Source organism: Dysidea avara, chromosome 8, assembly GCF_963678975.1.
Source record: "Dysidea avara chromosome 8, odDysAvar1.4, whole genome shotgun sequence".
Classification (NCBI taxonomy): Eukaryota; Metazoa; Porifera; class Demospongiae; order Dictyoceratida; family Dysideidae; genus Dysidea; species Dysidea avara.
In genome coordinates, this window is record NC_089279.1 from 11,212,943 (window position 1) to 11,228,969 (window position 16,027).

Consider the following 16,027-nt stretch of genomic DNA (forward strand, 5'->3'; position numbering starts at 1 on the left):
ACAATCATCTTAGTAACAGTGACAGTGGCCCAAGGAAGTTCTCTTGGGCCACTGCTATTTCTAATAAATGCGAACAAGTTGCCACTCCAAGTTACAGATGGGTTATTAGTTCAGTGTGCTGATGACACTACCCTGATCTGCTCTGGACCCACCCCTGCAGCAGCAGCAGCAGCTGCTTTAATGAATTCTCAGCTGCAGTTAGTTTCTAATTTTATTTCTGACAGCAAATGATGCTAAACTTTAACAAATCTAATGTATTGTGGTTTCGTGAAAATTGTAAGAAGCTGGTAGATTATCCTTCCATTATAGTTAATGGAGTAATCTTGAAGGTGGTGGATAAACAGAAGTGTCGGGGGGTGATATTTGACCCTACCCTTTCCTGGGCTATTCAAGTATCCAATGTTTGTAAAAAGATGGCATACTATCTTCACCTGATCAGTTCACACAAGTGGACTCTGAGCACTCAATTGATTAAAATTTTAATTGATTCTCTTGTATTTTCTCACTTTCGTTATGCTCTACCTGTGTGGGGTCCCTCTCTGACTCAACAGTTATCACAACATCCGCTGCATCTCCAGAATAGAGCTGTTTATCTGATAATGAATTTAAATCCCTGAGATCATGGTCATTTATCACAGTATTACCAGCATTTGCAGTGGCTGCTATTCCAATACCTCATTCAATTTTGTTCTGTTTGTGTAATTTTCCACCAGTACCATCAGACTAGATGTATTCCCCTGGAGCCACTCATTCAGTTTGGTAGCATCCAAACTCATTATCATACAAGGGTTAAGCCATTTTTTGTGTCTCCATATCAGTACAATTTTACCTTCTTGCAGCAGTTCTTTAGATATAAAGCAGGTGAAACAGTGTACCAGCTTCCCTCCACAATACCATTAACAGATATCATTTTAATAGCTTTTGTAATGATTATTTTATGTATGTATTGTCTTGTTTATAACTGTAGCTAACTGTGGTGTTTGTTTTTGTAGTTGTATTGTACGCATGTATTGTAATGTCTCCTAAGGAAGAATGGCTTCAGCCGATTGTGTGGAGTTAAAAATATCTATCTATCTATCTATCTATCTATCTATCTATCTATCTATCTATCTATCTATCTATCTATCTATCTATCTCTTATGTATATACATATATGGAAGTATAGAGACACTAAATTTAATGTTCTACTACTAGAATATAAATACACTGATGTTTAAACTTTACCTCCTCACACACTATATTCAATAGGTGGGATTGACTGTGGAATTTGTCTGCTTCTCTTGTAAGTGCATCTTTAATTCTCTCCAACATATTCCCTCCAAAAAGAAATCACATCAAAAAAATTGGCATCTATAGCTAGGATGTAGGTATAGTTGGTGACAAAATGAAACATATGCATGTTGTTTAAAAATTTCATGAAAACCCAAATCAAGGATTTCATTTCAAAACTGTCTGAAACACTTCCCCATGCAGTTTTTTAAAAGGGCTGGTTGTAAAAATAGTTCTATGTGTCACAGTGAATTACATGCTGGTGCTATCATATATTATAACAAAAGTTAATAATAGTAGGGACTCTTGTTTATAGGCATTGGCCTAAAATAAACATGGAGTATGTTCTATTAGAACGTTTGACCATTTCACTGCAAAGGTTATGGTCAAACGTATATGAATACTAGCTACTTACATTTCTTAGAGAAATCAGAAGATATCATGTTTTTTTTTAATTTCTTTATTTGTTATACTGTCAAAATTGCAAAATATCCAGGATGTCCGCACACAATTACACAAAATGGAAGCATATAGCTATCCCAATATGTAACCGAATTTGACAAAACAAGGATTCCACACACATCCAAATTTCTGAATTTAACCAGCTGTAACTTGACTACTCAGCACGATATTGGCCTAAAATTTTCACAAAGTCCTTCCATAGCATAGTACAATATCAGGTCAAAATGTGAAATTGTTGTCATATATGGTGCTTCAAAGTCATAAAAGTGGATGTGTGTGGAAGCCTTGATTTGTCAAATTTGGTCACATATGATATAACTCACATGTACAATTTACCAACTTTAATGGTTTAGATTGGAAGTTTAGTCACAAGAGAGCTGCATACACAATTTATATCTTGGCTGTCAGCTTGTTTTCATCTATGAAAACAGCTTTGCATTTGAATGCTGCAGCTTTAGCTCCTGCAAGCATGTCAAAATTTCTTATTTATTAAAATATGGGCTCAATGATGGTTATTCAAGATGCTACTTGCTATCATATTCCTTACAAAACAACACAAAATTTGTCAACAGTTTATATAATTATTGTGAATACGTATGTGTAGATGGCAATAAGTGAACAGTTGTATGTTATATATGTCTTGTTTAGTGTTTACAGCAAAAAAGTCTTTTGAATGGAATTTCTACACATCATTGTAATCAGATTGGAGTAACAGATGAATTCTCAGAATATGGCTAATTCACCTGATGAATGGATTCTAAGAAATTGTTATGAACAATGAAAGTAAGCAGAACTGGAATATTAGCTTTGGGAATAAGATTCCACATAAGCATTAGTTTACAAATTCCAATGTAATCTTTGGTACAGTGTAATTCAACTACACTGGAACCTTGACACCATTCTTGGTTATTAAAGTGTCACATGTTAAAATTCTTTGGATTTAGAGAATACTTAAAAGGAGAATTCTTTTAAGACTATCATAGCATGTTAGATGGTTTGTAAAGAGACAATTGTAATATTCACTTGTACAGCAAGGCTTGCAGCAGTTCACCAGATGTGTTGTCATGATATCAGTGGTTACTGGCTTTGCTGTGTTATGAATGGTGAGTAAATATTTCCTGTCAGCCCTACTTTGTTAAATATGTACATACGTAATTTAAATACTAATATTCATAGTGAGGTGCTAATTTCTAAAATACTCCAAAGATGGTAGTTGTGGTTTTTCTTAGAAACTAAATGTTTACATTAGAAAACATATAACAGTACAGAAAGATACAAGCTATGTTTAATATTAGTGTCGCCGTTTATACAAGCAGTATCCGTTTACAGTGTTCTACAGTTACCAAAACCGGTAATATTTGAATGCAAATCCATACAGCACACTTTCATTATGCGAAATACAAAACTAATGACACAGGTATCAATTTGGTATTCCCCAATTTAAATTCTTATGATGTGATATATCAGCAAGGCTTGCAATTGTGAAAGTACCCTGCCATGTATGTACAATTTAGTACAATCACTGCTTTAGTGTTTAGCAAGTCACAGATAAGATCCTAGACTGCTTATTTTGAAATCCAATCTTGAACTTTATTTTACAAAAAGAAAGAGTAATGAAGTGATCACATGAACTTACCACTAATGCAAGTGTGCATTATAAATACAGAGTTTAGCCTTCTTGCAGATCTCTAGTACCTACAATACTTGGTTATTATGCATGACAATATAAATGTTTAATTATTTTGGTTGTATGGGTCAGCATCACAACAAGTCATAAGCATATCATATTTCATTAATAAAAGTACCAAAGCAATATATGCACAAATGAGGTAGCAGGTAATCAGTTTATAAATAAATAATTATGTGTCTATAGCAGTGAATACGGAGTGTTGCAATTTAATTTGCTCTTTCCAAATTACCAGTGGAGTATGGGATATTCAACACATATCGCTGTATATAAAAATGCAACGCAGTAGATGGAACAGTCAAGAACTTGATACAGAACAGTTAAATAGTGCGCATGTGTTTCAAACAGTCATTTATCAGCAGAGACCAGGTGATGGAAGCAGTCTTGTTTTTAACTGTCTTAGTAGTAGCCTTGACCATGAACGGTGCTTATGCTGCTTCTACTAATATGACTACCGCAGAAGAATTTTATTACTGCACAGCAAATGTTACTTCATGCAGAGTGACTATAACTGAAGTGTACGATGCTACTGATGATGCATTAAATGCTTTTGATGACCTGTGCACAGAAACTGATTTGGTGAGTCTAGAAACACACGTTCATATATTGCAACAGTCTTTCAATCTTGCCATAAGGAATGTGACCCACTTACCCAGTATACTGTGCAGTCGGAGACAAACAGGACAGTAATAAATGATAAAATTAATGGTGAGTTGGAGAAGCTGATTGGAAGGATGAAGATACTTGATGAGCTGTGTGAAGATGAAGAAGACAAGCTATTTTATGGAGAAGAATCACTGACTGATGAGTGCAACGTGCTGAAGTGCAGCATTGAACCAATTGCTCACAAAGTTGCCCAATATGTAAGTTCAGTGTCTATCAACATAAATTTCTATTATTAACTATCTGTAGTTGCTTGATGAGAAATGTGGCTGCAATGAAGGGTGCTACTATGTGCCTGGAAAATATATTGAATATGATGGAGCAAAGGACCTGACCCATCTCTCCAATGTGCTTCACAATGCAGTAAACTTTCTTCAGATAATTTTATCAGATGTTGTGATAACTGAGGAGTGCCGAAATGATGATGGAGAAGGAGATTCCACTATCCAAGAAGGTTCAGCTACCATGGAAGCTCTTGAATCAGAAGGGAAACCTGCTATATAGTTTGAAAATGTGAAACAAAAACACTGGAGCTAAAACGGACACTGTAAACTCTTGTATTTCTCACAATCATTAAATTTTTGTAAACTTTGTATTTTGACTTTGCATTCAGGTTACCTTTTCTTTCTAAGCTATATATACCAGTAGTATACCGTATTAATGTTGCTCCTTGCTTATACATACTCTCCTCTACCTCCGTGCCTAGACACTAGGCAGTCTCTGGAGGTTGTTAGCACCCAGTTTGGGTGGTGATTTGGTAGACTCCAGTTGCAGGGATGTCTACTGAATCGGTTGGTATATAGGGTTAGTTACTGTCAGTAAAGGAACACAATGCTTCATATTGTGGTTATAATGTGTTTCATTAACTTTACGCAAAAGTAGACCAACTTAGAAGGCATGCAGCATTTCCTCAACTGGGCTGTCATATTCCTCCTATAGTGGAATGGACAAGATACCAACTACAGAAAAATATATCACCATTAAGGAGCTCTGCACCAACTTATTTTTGTCTCCCTAGAACCTTCCTACTACCATGTAGGAGAGGACGGGGATTGATGTACTCTGGTCACCCTACGATACTATAGGGACTTCCCTCAGTTACTTTATTGCCTCCTTACTTTCATGTAAAGGAGGACAGTGAGGTCACTTCAACTAATGTATCAAGTGGGAAATACCCTACTACTGCATAAAGACTCATCAGGTTTCCTGCATAAACATCTTGAGAAGCAAGGAAGATAAGTTTTTTGGTAAGGACACATATAAATATATACAACAAAATAAAGTGAAATGTTTTACATATAAAGGAAACTAATTTATTTAATATATCTAGACATGTACGTACTGTATGTACTGAATATACACACATACATACCCATAGGCTCACCATAGATACACGACTCTTAATAGGGATTGGAAATGGCATCATGCGCCTGGTATACTATCTGTACAATTGACATCACTGGTTAGATACGAGGCGCATTTTGCTTGTTACCGCTTTGAAGAGCATGAAAACATTGACATTTCTCTTTACTGTAGACTATCAGTGTAGGTTTAGTAGAATATGAAAGTTCGCTAAAGTTGAGCAATACAAGTTGCTTGGTGAATGTCATTGACTGGCCTTTCCCACAGAAGAAACTCATCATATCATGCTGTTTCGGTATCGCTTCTACACCAAGGTACATTGGGCCAATTAAATTGGTATACGATGCAAATTACAGAAACTACCTGTAACATTTGAAACAAGCCTATTTCTGGAGCATGACGCCGTTTCCAATCCCTATTTGGAGTCATATATCTATGGTCCCACACACACTATTCTATGTACATATACAAGCACTTTTACACAGTATTTCTACATGCTTGTCAAACATACATAATGTTATATGCATACATATCCACACAATCACTTTATATATTTGTTACACATATACAGAAGTATATGGAGACATGGCCAACTTTTAATGCTCTATTGTAAATACACTGAAAAGTTTATAATTTATCTCCTCACACACCATATTCAATATACAAGTGGGATGGGATGGAGTGCTTGCCGGCTTTTCTTGTAAGTGCACTTTCAATTCTCTCCAACAGTTTCCCTTCAAAAGAAATCACATGAAAGAATATGCATGCTGTATCTAGTTATGTACTTGGTGCAAGTACAATATCAACTACGTATATTCAATATTCAATAGAAGGTTAAACAATGTTAACTACACTTTAAATCAAATGTGGTGATATGATTAGAGGTGTGCAATAACAAATTTAGACTTATCAATTTCCCTTTTGAACTTATCTAACATACAGTAGCAATCTTAATAATTGAACATCTTATATTTAACTGTCAATAATTTAATCAGTAAAGTGAGCAACTTACAATTTTAAGAGTATAAAGTTCAGGGGCGGATTTAGAGGAGGGGCTAAGGGGGCTGTAGCCCCCAATTTCCTTTCTAAGTTAGTACTTGGCCAATAAAACCCTAAATCTTCTGTGTATCAAAAGCAGATTTATTTCAGGAACTATGCATCACTACCAACACAAATAATGTTTATGTAACTATACCTATTGTTCAACTCTGTTCCAGGAGAGTATAGCTTCCTTTTCCTAAAGAGTTCTCCCAAAAAACAGGTTTCAATTGTGGGTTGCATCCCCAGTTACAAAAGTTGTAATTGTGGGTTTTGTTTTATTCAGATAATTAGCAGTGTTTTTCCACTATGGCTATAAGAGGTGATTAGTGTGGTTTTTATGAACTATGTGATTCCAAAGTGTTAGTTGGTTTAATTGGTTAGAGTTATCAGCTTCAGTATAATATGTAACTACCAACTCAGGCATTTAGCAAACTGTAGTCTTGGTAATTTACAAGTCTTATAAGACAACTATAGCATATTCACCCACCTTTGTATGAATACTAAATCTGTATCAGTTACCTTCTGCTGTGGGTTATGACATTTGTCTATGAAAACGACTTAGTGTGTAAATGCTGCAGCTCTACTCTAACTGATTTTCATTAATGAGCTCAATAATGGTTTTTCATATTGCTGGTTGCATAGATCATTATCATATTCCTTGTAAACAACACAAAATTGTCAACAGTATACATATTGGAAACATAACTATGCATGCAATAAGTGAACAGTTGTATGTTATATATGTCTTGTTTAGTGTGTACAGCAAAAAGTCTTTTGAATGGAATTTCTACACATCATTGTAATCAGATTGAAGTAACAAATGAATCCTAAGAATATTGCTAATTCACCTGATGAATGGATTCTTAGAAATTGATATGAACAATGAAAGTAAGCAGAACTGAAATATTAGCTTTGGGAATAAGATTCCACATAAGCAATAGCTTTTGACAAATTCCAATGTTATCTTTGGTACAGTGCAATCATCACTCAACTACGCTGGAACCTCGACACCACTCTGTGGTTATTAAAGTTTCCTATCAGGGTACACATTATATTTAGGATGGTCATTTGTTAAAGTTCTTATTATAGTAGCTTTCTCAATCAATCCTTAAAGGAACACTCTTGTAAGGTTATCTTAACATGTAAGATGGTTTATCAAAGAGACAAGTCAAATATCCACTTGAACAGCAAGGCTGATCATGTCTTGTAGCAGTGCACCATATTAAAATGGACGTGCTGTCAAGATATCAGACAGAGGTTGCTGGCTTTGCTATGATGCAAATTAATGTTAAGCAAATAATTCCCTTCAGCCCTATTTTGCTAAATATGTACATAATTTAAATGCTAATATTCATACTGAGGTGTTAATTTCCAAATGTGGCAGTTGTGGTTTTTCTTAGAAACTAAATATTTACATAGGAAGACTCACAACAGTACAGAAAGATACGTATGTTTAACATTAGTGTCGTCGTATATGCAAGCAGTATCCACTTACACAAATTTTTGAATTCAAATCCATACAGCATACTTTCATTATGCGAAACACAAAACTAATGACATAAGTACATAAAATTATCAATTTAGTATTCCCAAAATTCTTATATGATATATTACCAAGGCTTGTAATTGTGCAAGTACCCTGCCATGTATGTACAATGTAGTCATGCTTTTGTGTTTAACAAGTCACAGTTAAGATCCTACATTGATACCCAAACTTGATTTTTTTTACAAAAAGAAATATTAAATGAAGACTACATGAAGTTACAAACTAATGTATGCATTGTATAATTACAGGAGGTCCTCATTGGATTAGTACTGGTAATATGACAATATTGCTGTGTAAATGCTTCTTACTTTGGTTGCATGGGTCAGAATCTTTACAAGACACGAGCATAACATATTTCATTAATAAAAGTACCGAAGCAACATATGCTTAAATGAGGTAGTTGAAAAACCAGATAATTAGTTTATAATTAAATAAGTACTTGTCTATAGCAATGAATACAGAGTGTTGATATGGTGAGTGGAATAAACAATTTAATTTGCTCTTTTCTAAATTGCCGGATGAGCATGGGATATTCAACACATATCATTGCATATGAAATGCAATGCAATAGATGGGGATTTGTTACAAAATAGTCAAACAATGTGTTTCAAATAGTCATTTATCAGCAGAGACCAGATGATGGAAGAAATGTTGTTTCAAACTGCCTTAGTAATAGCATTGACTCTGAACAGTGTGTATGGTGCTCCTACTAATATGACTATTGCAGAAGAATTTTCTCACTGCACAGCAAATGTTACTTCATGCAGAGTGACTATAACTGAAGTGTTCGATGTTACTGATGATGCATTAAATGCTTTTGATGACCTGTGCAGTAAAGCTGACTTGGTAAGTCTAGAAACACACGTTCATATATTGCAACTATCTTTCAATCTTTCCATAAGGAATGTGACCCACTTATCCAGTACACTGTGCAGCCGGAGACAAACAGGACAGTAATAAATGATAAAATTAATGGTGAGTTGGAGAGGCTGATTGGAAGGATGAAGATACTTGATGAGCTGTGTGAAGATGAAGAAGGCAAGCTATTTTATGGAGAAGAATCACTCACAGATGAGTGCAACGTGCTGAAGTGCAGCATTGAACCAATTGCTCACAAAGTTGCCCAATATGTAAGTTCAGTGTCTATCAACAAATTTCTAACTCAACTTTTTGCAGTTGCTTGATGAGAAATGTGGCTGCAGTGAAGGGTGCTATTATGTTCCTGGAAAATATGTTGAATATGATGAAGCAAAGGACCTAACCCATCTCTCCAATGTACTTCACAATGCAGTAAACCTTCTTCACATGATTTTGTCAAATCACCAGATAACTACAGAGTGCCAAAATGATGAAGGAGTAGGAGATTTCACTCCACTGCCTATCCAAGGAGGTCCAGCTACCAGGGAAGCTCTTGAACCGGAAGGTAAACCTGTTGGTTTGAAAATGTGAAGCAAAAACACTAGAACTAACAGTATTTCACACAATCATTGTAAAAATTTGTATTCGAACTAATCATTGTAAATAAAAATCACAGTTTCTCAGCTTGTTATTATAAATACACATTCATAACCAATAGCAATCGACAGTTCTAAACGTTGGTTAAATAGTAATGTTATTGATACATGCACAGGGTTATTTTCAAAATTATATAACTTGTTTCAGTATATGGGACAGTTTAGTATGACCCATATTAAAGATGATTGTTACTAAATAAGTAAAAATACCAGTGTTCATTGTCTACAACTTTATGATCTCCCAAAGAATCAAGCATGAGTTGGAAATGCTAACTTGAAACAGTTACTGTATAGCTAACATTCTTAAGATCATTAGAATACTACGTACGATATGTAAATAGACCTGATGACCTGATAAGGTGATAAAGACATATTTAGTATCATCTATTAAAAAAATATCCTCTATTTGTATATAAGTGAGCTGCTGTTTTGCCAGCTGACCTGTATGTAAATCCCCACCTAGCCTGTTGAACCACAGGTGAACGGAGTTCATGTATATACTCTAATATTCTTCCCCTGTGCATACACAAAAAAAAACTTTCAAAAAAGAAAACTGATTCAGCCTAAGAAGTGTTTTCATCCTTTTAGTCAATAATATATCTGTGAATAGCTACATCCCTCCTTGGGTCTCTCTTTTTGCAGTAACACTATCATTATACTATCAACTACCTTGAATGGTGTCATATCATTTGGACATTGAAAATTTCTCTATCACCCAGCCAGGCCAGTCCTAAGATCCATTACAAGACAAACTAAAAGTACTTAAGCCAATGCAAGCAGGAAACTAGCAAGCTAAGCTGATGCGTAGTGTAGTGTATAGTAGCCAAGTCAAGTCTATCTACCCATAGCCACAATGAGATAAACTATCTGTTCGAATGCTAGCATACTTTTCAAGCCACCCTGCAGTATTTAATGATAAGGGGGAAGCAAAAAAAGGTGCTCTCTGTACACTTGTGAAAATCCTGAAAATTATGGATTATCCCTAAAGTACCTCACAAATAATTACATACCAAGTTACAAAATTAAATTTTATGCCTACCTTCCAGTTGTGCAGATGCAACTCTCACCCTACTTACATTGTTAGATGATATCTCCTATGCAGTAAACAGTCTCACAATGGTGGTTACAATTTGTGGTTTAAAGAATTCCAGCTGTGTAAGCACTAAAGACAGTCCCTAACATTGTTTCAATTATTCTAAACAAATAGAAGTTCCATTCATAGCATAGCTATATGTAACATGTCACTTGAATGAAATAACAGAAGACGGTTGAAATTTCTTAAGACCCTTAATTAACCTCTAAACCAAGGGCGTCAGAGTAGGTGCGACCATGCAGTGAGGCCAGAGCCTCACCACGTTTTGGCTCAGTGAAATAGAAAACAATTTAAACTTGATGAAGCCAAAGTAGTTAATAAGAAATACTTGGCATCAATTTAATAGCAATAATGGACAAAAACAACACTAATCTAACCTGTCTTTCACTCAAAGCCGAGCTCAAAGCAGCTTCATGTCGATTTTGTCCGTATTAAGCGCCTCTAAAAATAATTACTGTTATATTAGCTGTGGCTTTGTTTCTCTTTGTAGCTGGCTTGGAAACACTTCTTACTGTTTATTAATAGACTCAAATGATAAGGTTAGGAGTTAAATAGTATTATGGAGGTGCTTTTTGGTCAGTCTCCGTTGAACACTTGCACACAGTACCACAACCAAAGAGTGCCTCCAAATGGCATCTCTAAATGTGCAATTTTAAAAATTTCCTTGGGGCATGCCCCCAGACTGAGCCTTACCACTTTCACATTTACTCTGACGCCCCTGCCCTAAACTTTTATTGGCCAGTATTTGTAATATGGGGTAGCTAGTTGAATAGAGCAGTCAATCACTCTAATAGAACTGTCACATTTTTTTATTTCTTAAGAACAGCAAGTATATGCATGAGATACATCAGCTGTAGAGTCACATACTAGCTTCCATTGACAAACACCAAGAAGTGTTCAAAATTGAATCACCGCAATGTAAAACCCTACTGTTGCACCATAACAGATGTGGGTGTTTAGGTAACACGGCAACATGGGTGTACCAGTACACCCAACTTTTACAGTGTAGCTGCTTAATTTACAGCAAAGTGAAAATAGTCTCAAACATTATTTCAGAGCTCATAATAAAATGTTAATTATTTACTTGTGGATTACCCCCAGACTTGGTGCCTGTTGTATGATCCAAACTCCACTGAGTAACCCTCCCCACTCTTTGCCTGCTCCACAACTCCTGTATATACATATATATATATATATATATATATATGTGGCTGTTCTTACTTTACTATCTCTATGTATATGGATTTTTGAACTACAAATCAGTTATATTGATTTCTTCCTCTCAGTTGCCATCATAGGCAAACTTGTGAAATAGTCTTCCTACAAAATTTCAGACACTGATTGCAAAACAATCAAAATGCTGCAACTTCACTATTCCCAAATCTGAAGAACACTGAAGTATAAAACAACTCCAAATAAATGAGCCAACATTAAATTTCTAAATTATAATATTGCATTGTGACAAAAGAATGCAGCTAGCAAAACTGATATTTGAGCATCTATTGATAATAGTGGCAGTAGCTGCGGGCATAAATGCTCAAAGTGGCTGTAGTGATTGTGAAAACTACTGCATGGATGTCTACAACTTCAGTACAGAAGAAGCTGACATGGAATTAGACAGAGCAAATGAAGAATGGGAGAGAACAACTAAACTTCTACTGGACAAAGCATGCAGAACTCAATACAATGATGTAAGAAAGATATAGAATTATAATAATAAAATTACATAATTATACAGGGATGCACCAGTCCAAGGATTCCTAACACTTTGAAAAAGACGGGAGATGAGCTAAGGAACATGCTGAATGATGAGCTTCCAACATTGAAAGGAGCAATTAATTGGGCAAAGACATGTGGCTGTTGTCCTGAAGAGTACAAAGCTAATATCGGATTGGATAACTGCAATTTTGCTATGACGTGTGACAATTTGATCTGCAATATGACATCCATGGTTCAAAGTATCAGCAACTATGTAAGATTATATCATTATAAGTTGAGGTGTGTAATGCTCATTCTTTTCAATGTAGTTACTACAGTATCGATGTGGCTGTGACAATAGCACATGTGACTACAATCCCTTTGCAGTTGCTGATCTTACAGAACGTGTGACACCATCATTGGCTGATGCAGCAAATCTATTGTTCAAGTCTTACTTCCGTATCAAAGTGATGGTCAACACAATTACAGATATGTTTCCAGTAAATAAATGATGAGGAGCTTGTAAAGGACTGATAACTATTGGACACTGAGTTTACTTGATATTGTACATACATACTGTATCGACTATGCAACAGCATATTTTTGTACAAATTTTCATTTACACTGTCAGTTAACAAGTAAATATGCTGCATGTAGACTTAAGCCAGCCTATTAACTTGGTACTTTCAACACTTATGTGTTTAGTATGCAGTACATAGTTTGTTTGTTTTTTATTTCAAGGGGAAGGAAATGCCATATGTATGTTATGGCTTAACTTCTAGATGCTAATAACAGTGCCTATATTTCACTTTACATAAACACAAGGGAGTTTCCATACAGTACGTATCATATTGTACAGTTTCCACCTCTTTTCTCATTATCTATAACCAAAGACATGAAAAAATCTTGTATTGTACGTATGAGCTGAACGTGATATCACTGTTACGTATGTATGGCAACACTGTTAGGGATTTGTGAGAAGGAAAAAAAATGCAAATACAAGGAGTCAAAAGTCTTGACATAAAAGCAGAGAAATCTACAGACCTAATGGTGACCTGATCCTCCAGCAGCGGTACATGCATATTACAACAGTAGTTGGATTTGGACCAACCTTGCATTTAACCCAATCATAAACAACACTGAGTAAAAAAGATTCTTTGTAAGTGCTATCCCACTGATAGTATATGTACACACACTAAATGGAATATGCATGCAAACATAATAATGACAGACGTACAGAATTCACTTAACTATTCAAAAAGAACCTATAGAGTCACATGTAGAGAATTACAAGCCATTACATCATTAATTTGTAAAAATTAACAGAATGATAGATGGGTGGGTTATCAAGACTAAATGTTGTGGTAAAAGCAGGTTATTTTTGAGATTATAGGCAATTAAATACTGGCATGATGGGCGAACTATTGCATCCTGTTCACCTACATGAAATGTTGCTGCGTGGTACGCATTAAAGATAACTGGTTAATTTCAACATGTTTGATCTTTAATTTAAAGAGATAAACAAACGACTAAACAAACAATAACATCAGGCTTCTGTTTGTTCACTAATATAAATATAAGTAGTAGTCAAGTGCTCAATCAATGGTATTAACTTTCAGTTATCATTTTGTATGGGTTGTCATGTTTATGATAACCACATACTAATTGTTATACTAGCTTAGGGAATTTTATTACATTAAACAATGATAACCAGGTAAATCACCAACATGGTACTACCAGAAAGAAAGACATTGCACAACAGAAATACAAAACTACAAGAAAAACAAGCACATCTTCAAGTTTGTATGAATTGCAAAGTCCACAGAGTATGCTAGCATCTCTAGGTAGTACATACTTATATCTGTCACCTACAGTATACAAGAAATAACACAGTAAAAATAAACCTTTCAGGTATAGCTACGTATAAGTGACCAGATTTGATAAAACAAGGCTTCCATACACATCCAATTTTCTGACTTCAACCACCTATAACTTGATTACTCAGTAAGGTATTGGCTTTAAACTTTCACACTGTTCTGTCATAGCATTGTAAAATAGTAGGTCAAAATTTGAAACTAATGGCGTACTCCTACATTGCATTATGGTGCTTCAAAGTCTTAAAAGTGGATGTGTGCACATGGAAGCCTTGTTTTGTCAAGTTCAGTCACATATAGGACACTAATAGTAATATATACAGATCACAGTAGGTACACTTGTACACATAGTATAGCAACAAGCAAACTGTGTAATTGAATTCATGAACAAGCTACAATTTATTTAGACAATTGAAAGTATTAATAAGCAAAATGCTACACACATATCTTACAACAATGATTATAAGAGGTAGTTAACCAATTACTGTGGGAAAAGTTATGTAACATAACACATCCTAAGGCTGCAGCACATGTTGCTGTCAGACCTTCAGTGCTGGTCACTGTAAAGCGCCAATAACAATAACATGTAATGTAGTAGAGAAGGTATGAATAATGGCAAAGATTACAACAAGTGATTTTAGTCAATGTGCTGACAACTGCTGTGTGGTAACCTTTAAAATTTTGTAGTTATCTGAATATTATTATGTAATTTAAAACTGATGCTTGAAAATATTAGTCCATAAATATCCCCAATAGAATTCCCATTATGATGTGATCACAATAAATAAATCTTCTTCACTTGTTTATTTTTGCACTACATGACTGATCCACAAGCTGCTGTTTTCTGTGTGGGAAAGCTGCATATAAAAAGGTCTCACATCTTCACTAATGATAATATACAAATCAAACTTTGAAACAGACTTGACAAGAAGTTGAGATGAAATCTATAGGAAAGATAGGATTGTTTGTGATGGTAGCTGCATTAATATTTAGTGCAGCTGCTGAGGATTGTGCAGATAAAGACAGGGACTACTGCTGCATTGATTTTACTGCAGAACTAACTGGAGCAGAGGCAAAGTTACACGATGATCTATTTGAAGATCCAGCCCCACGGTATCATGACAGAATTAGAAATTACTGTGAAACTGAATATGAAGTATGTGCACAAATATTTAGATACATGTGTTAAATAAAGCTGGTGAATTCTGTAGAAATGCCATGATGCCGTGGGAGATAAACCTCTCCATCTTAATCCAGATGGGGAGACAATGGATGATTGGAGAAATGCAATTGCTAAGGAATTATCTATACTCAAAGGGGCAATTAATTTGACAATTGATGGGGCTTGGTCTGTACAAGACCAGAAAGCTAACATTGGAATGAGCAATGATGCTCAAAAGTGTGATGAGTTAATTTGTGGAATGAAATCGATAGTCCAAACTTTAAGTGATTATGTAAGTTTTTACTATTTATTTGTGCAATTACATAAATATTTTTAATTACAGTTGATGTATAATCATTGTGGGTGTGAAAACAGCACTTGTGACTATGATCCTGATGCTGTTGTCCTACCAGAGAAGAATGGACAGGAATCGCTGTCTGATGCTGCTATACAACTCTTCATACCTTATGCTAGAATCTTAACAGGAGTAAACACACTTGACTGTAAAGCTGCTTTACCAGATTCACCAGATTGTGGTCAATAGAGAAAGTCAAAGATAGACTGAACACTGATATTGTTGTTGTATTGTTATAATAACTATATAATGGAATAAGTAATATGTGAGCACATCATATCGCTAACCTCACAGGAAGGCA

At 35.1% G+C, this 16,027-nt stretch overlaps 3 protein-coding genes across 3 annotated transcripts; all 3 read left to right on the forward strand.

Annotated features, from left to right (window-relative positions):
* Positions 1-8,567: 8,567 nt before the first annotated feature.
* Positions 8,568-9,479, forward strand: LOC136264770 (uncharacterized). Its single transcript, XM_066059539.1, has 3 exons — positions 8,568-8,876; positions 8,933-9,160; positions 9,207-9,479. Exons 1-3 carry the CDS (start codon positions 8,667-8,669, stop codon positions 9,477-9,479), a joined length of 711 nt encoding a protein of 236 aa, XP_065915611.1. The 5' UTR covers positions 8,568-8,666.
* A 2,620-nt stretch (positions 9,480-12,099) lies between these two features.
* LOC136265098 (uncharacterized) lies at positions 12,100-12,968 on the forward strand. Its single transcript, XM_066059885.1, has 3 exons — positions 12,100-12,328; positions 12,376-12,609; positions 12,665-12,968. The coding sequence occupies exons 1-3, from the start codon at positions 12,107-12,109 to the stop codon at positions 12,845-12,847; spliced, it is 639 nt and encodes a 212-aa protein (XP_065915957.1). The 5' UTR covers positions 12,100-12,106; the 3' UTR covers positions 12,848-12,968.
* A 2,126-nt stretch (positions 12,969-15,094) lies between these two features.
* LOC136264053 (uncharacterized) lies at positions 15,095-16,003 on the forward strand. Its single transcript, XM_066058735.1, has 3 exons — positions 15,095-15,365; positions 15,421-15,663; positions 15,715-16,003. Exons 1-3 carry the CDS (start codon positions 15,147-15,149, stop codon positions 15,913-15,915), a joined length of 663 nt encoding a protein of 220 aa, XP_065914807.1. The 5' UTR covers positions 15,095-15,146; the 3' UTR covers positions 15,916-16,003.
* The last annotated feature ends 24 nt before the right edge of the window (positions 16,004-16,027 follow it).

Excerpts from the sequence above, each read along its gene's own strand:
- LOC136264770 (XM_066059539.1), top strand. The coding sequence starts at position 8,667 with ATGATGGAAGAAATGTTGTTTCAAACTGCCTTAGTAATAGCATTGACT. Across the intron at positions 8,877-8,932 it reads TGTGCAGTAAAGCTGACTTG|GAATGTGACCCACTTATCCA; the intron begins GTAAGTCTAGAA and ends TCTTTCCATAAG. Across the intron at positions 9,161-9,206 it reads CTCACAAAGTTGCCCAATAT|TTGCTTGATGAGAAATGTGG; the intron begins GTAAGTTCAGTG and ends AACTTTTTGCAG.
- LOC136264053 (XM_066058735.1), top strand. The coding sequence starts at position 15,147 with ATGAAATCTATAGGAAAGATAGGATTGTTTGTGATGGTAGCTGCATTA. Across the intron at positions 15,366-15,420 it reads ACTGTGAAACTGAATATGAA|AAATGCCATGATGCCGTGGG; the intron begins GTATGTGCACAA and ends TGAATTCTGTAG. Across the intron at positions 15,664-15,714 it reads TCCAAACTTTAAGTGATTAT|TTGATGTATAATCATTGTGG; the intron begins GTAAGTTTTTAC and ends TTTTAATTACAG.
- LOC136265098 (XM_066059885.1), top strand. The coding sequence starts at position 12,107 with ATGCAGCTAGCAAAACTGATATTTGAGCATCTATTGATAATAGTGGCA. Across the intron at positions 12,329-12,375 it reads GCAGAACTCAATACAATGAT|GGATGCACCAGTCCAAGGAT; the intron begins GTAAGAAAGATA and ends ATAATTATACAG. Across the intron at positions 12,610-12,664 it reads TTCAAAGTATCAGCAACTAT|TTACTACAGTATCGATGTGG; the intron begins GTAAGATTATAT and ends TTTTCAATGTAG.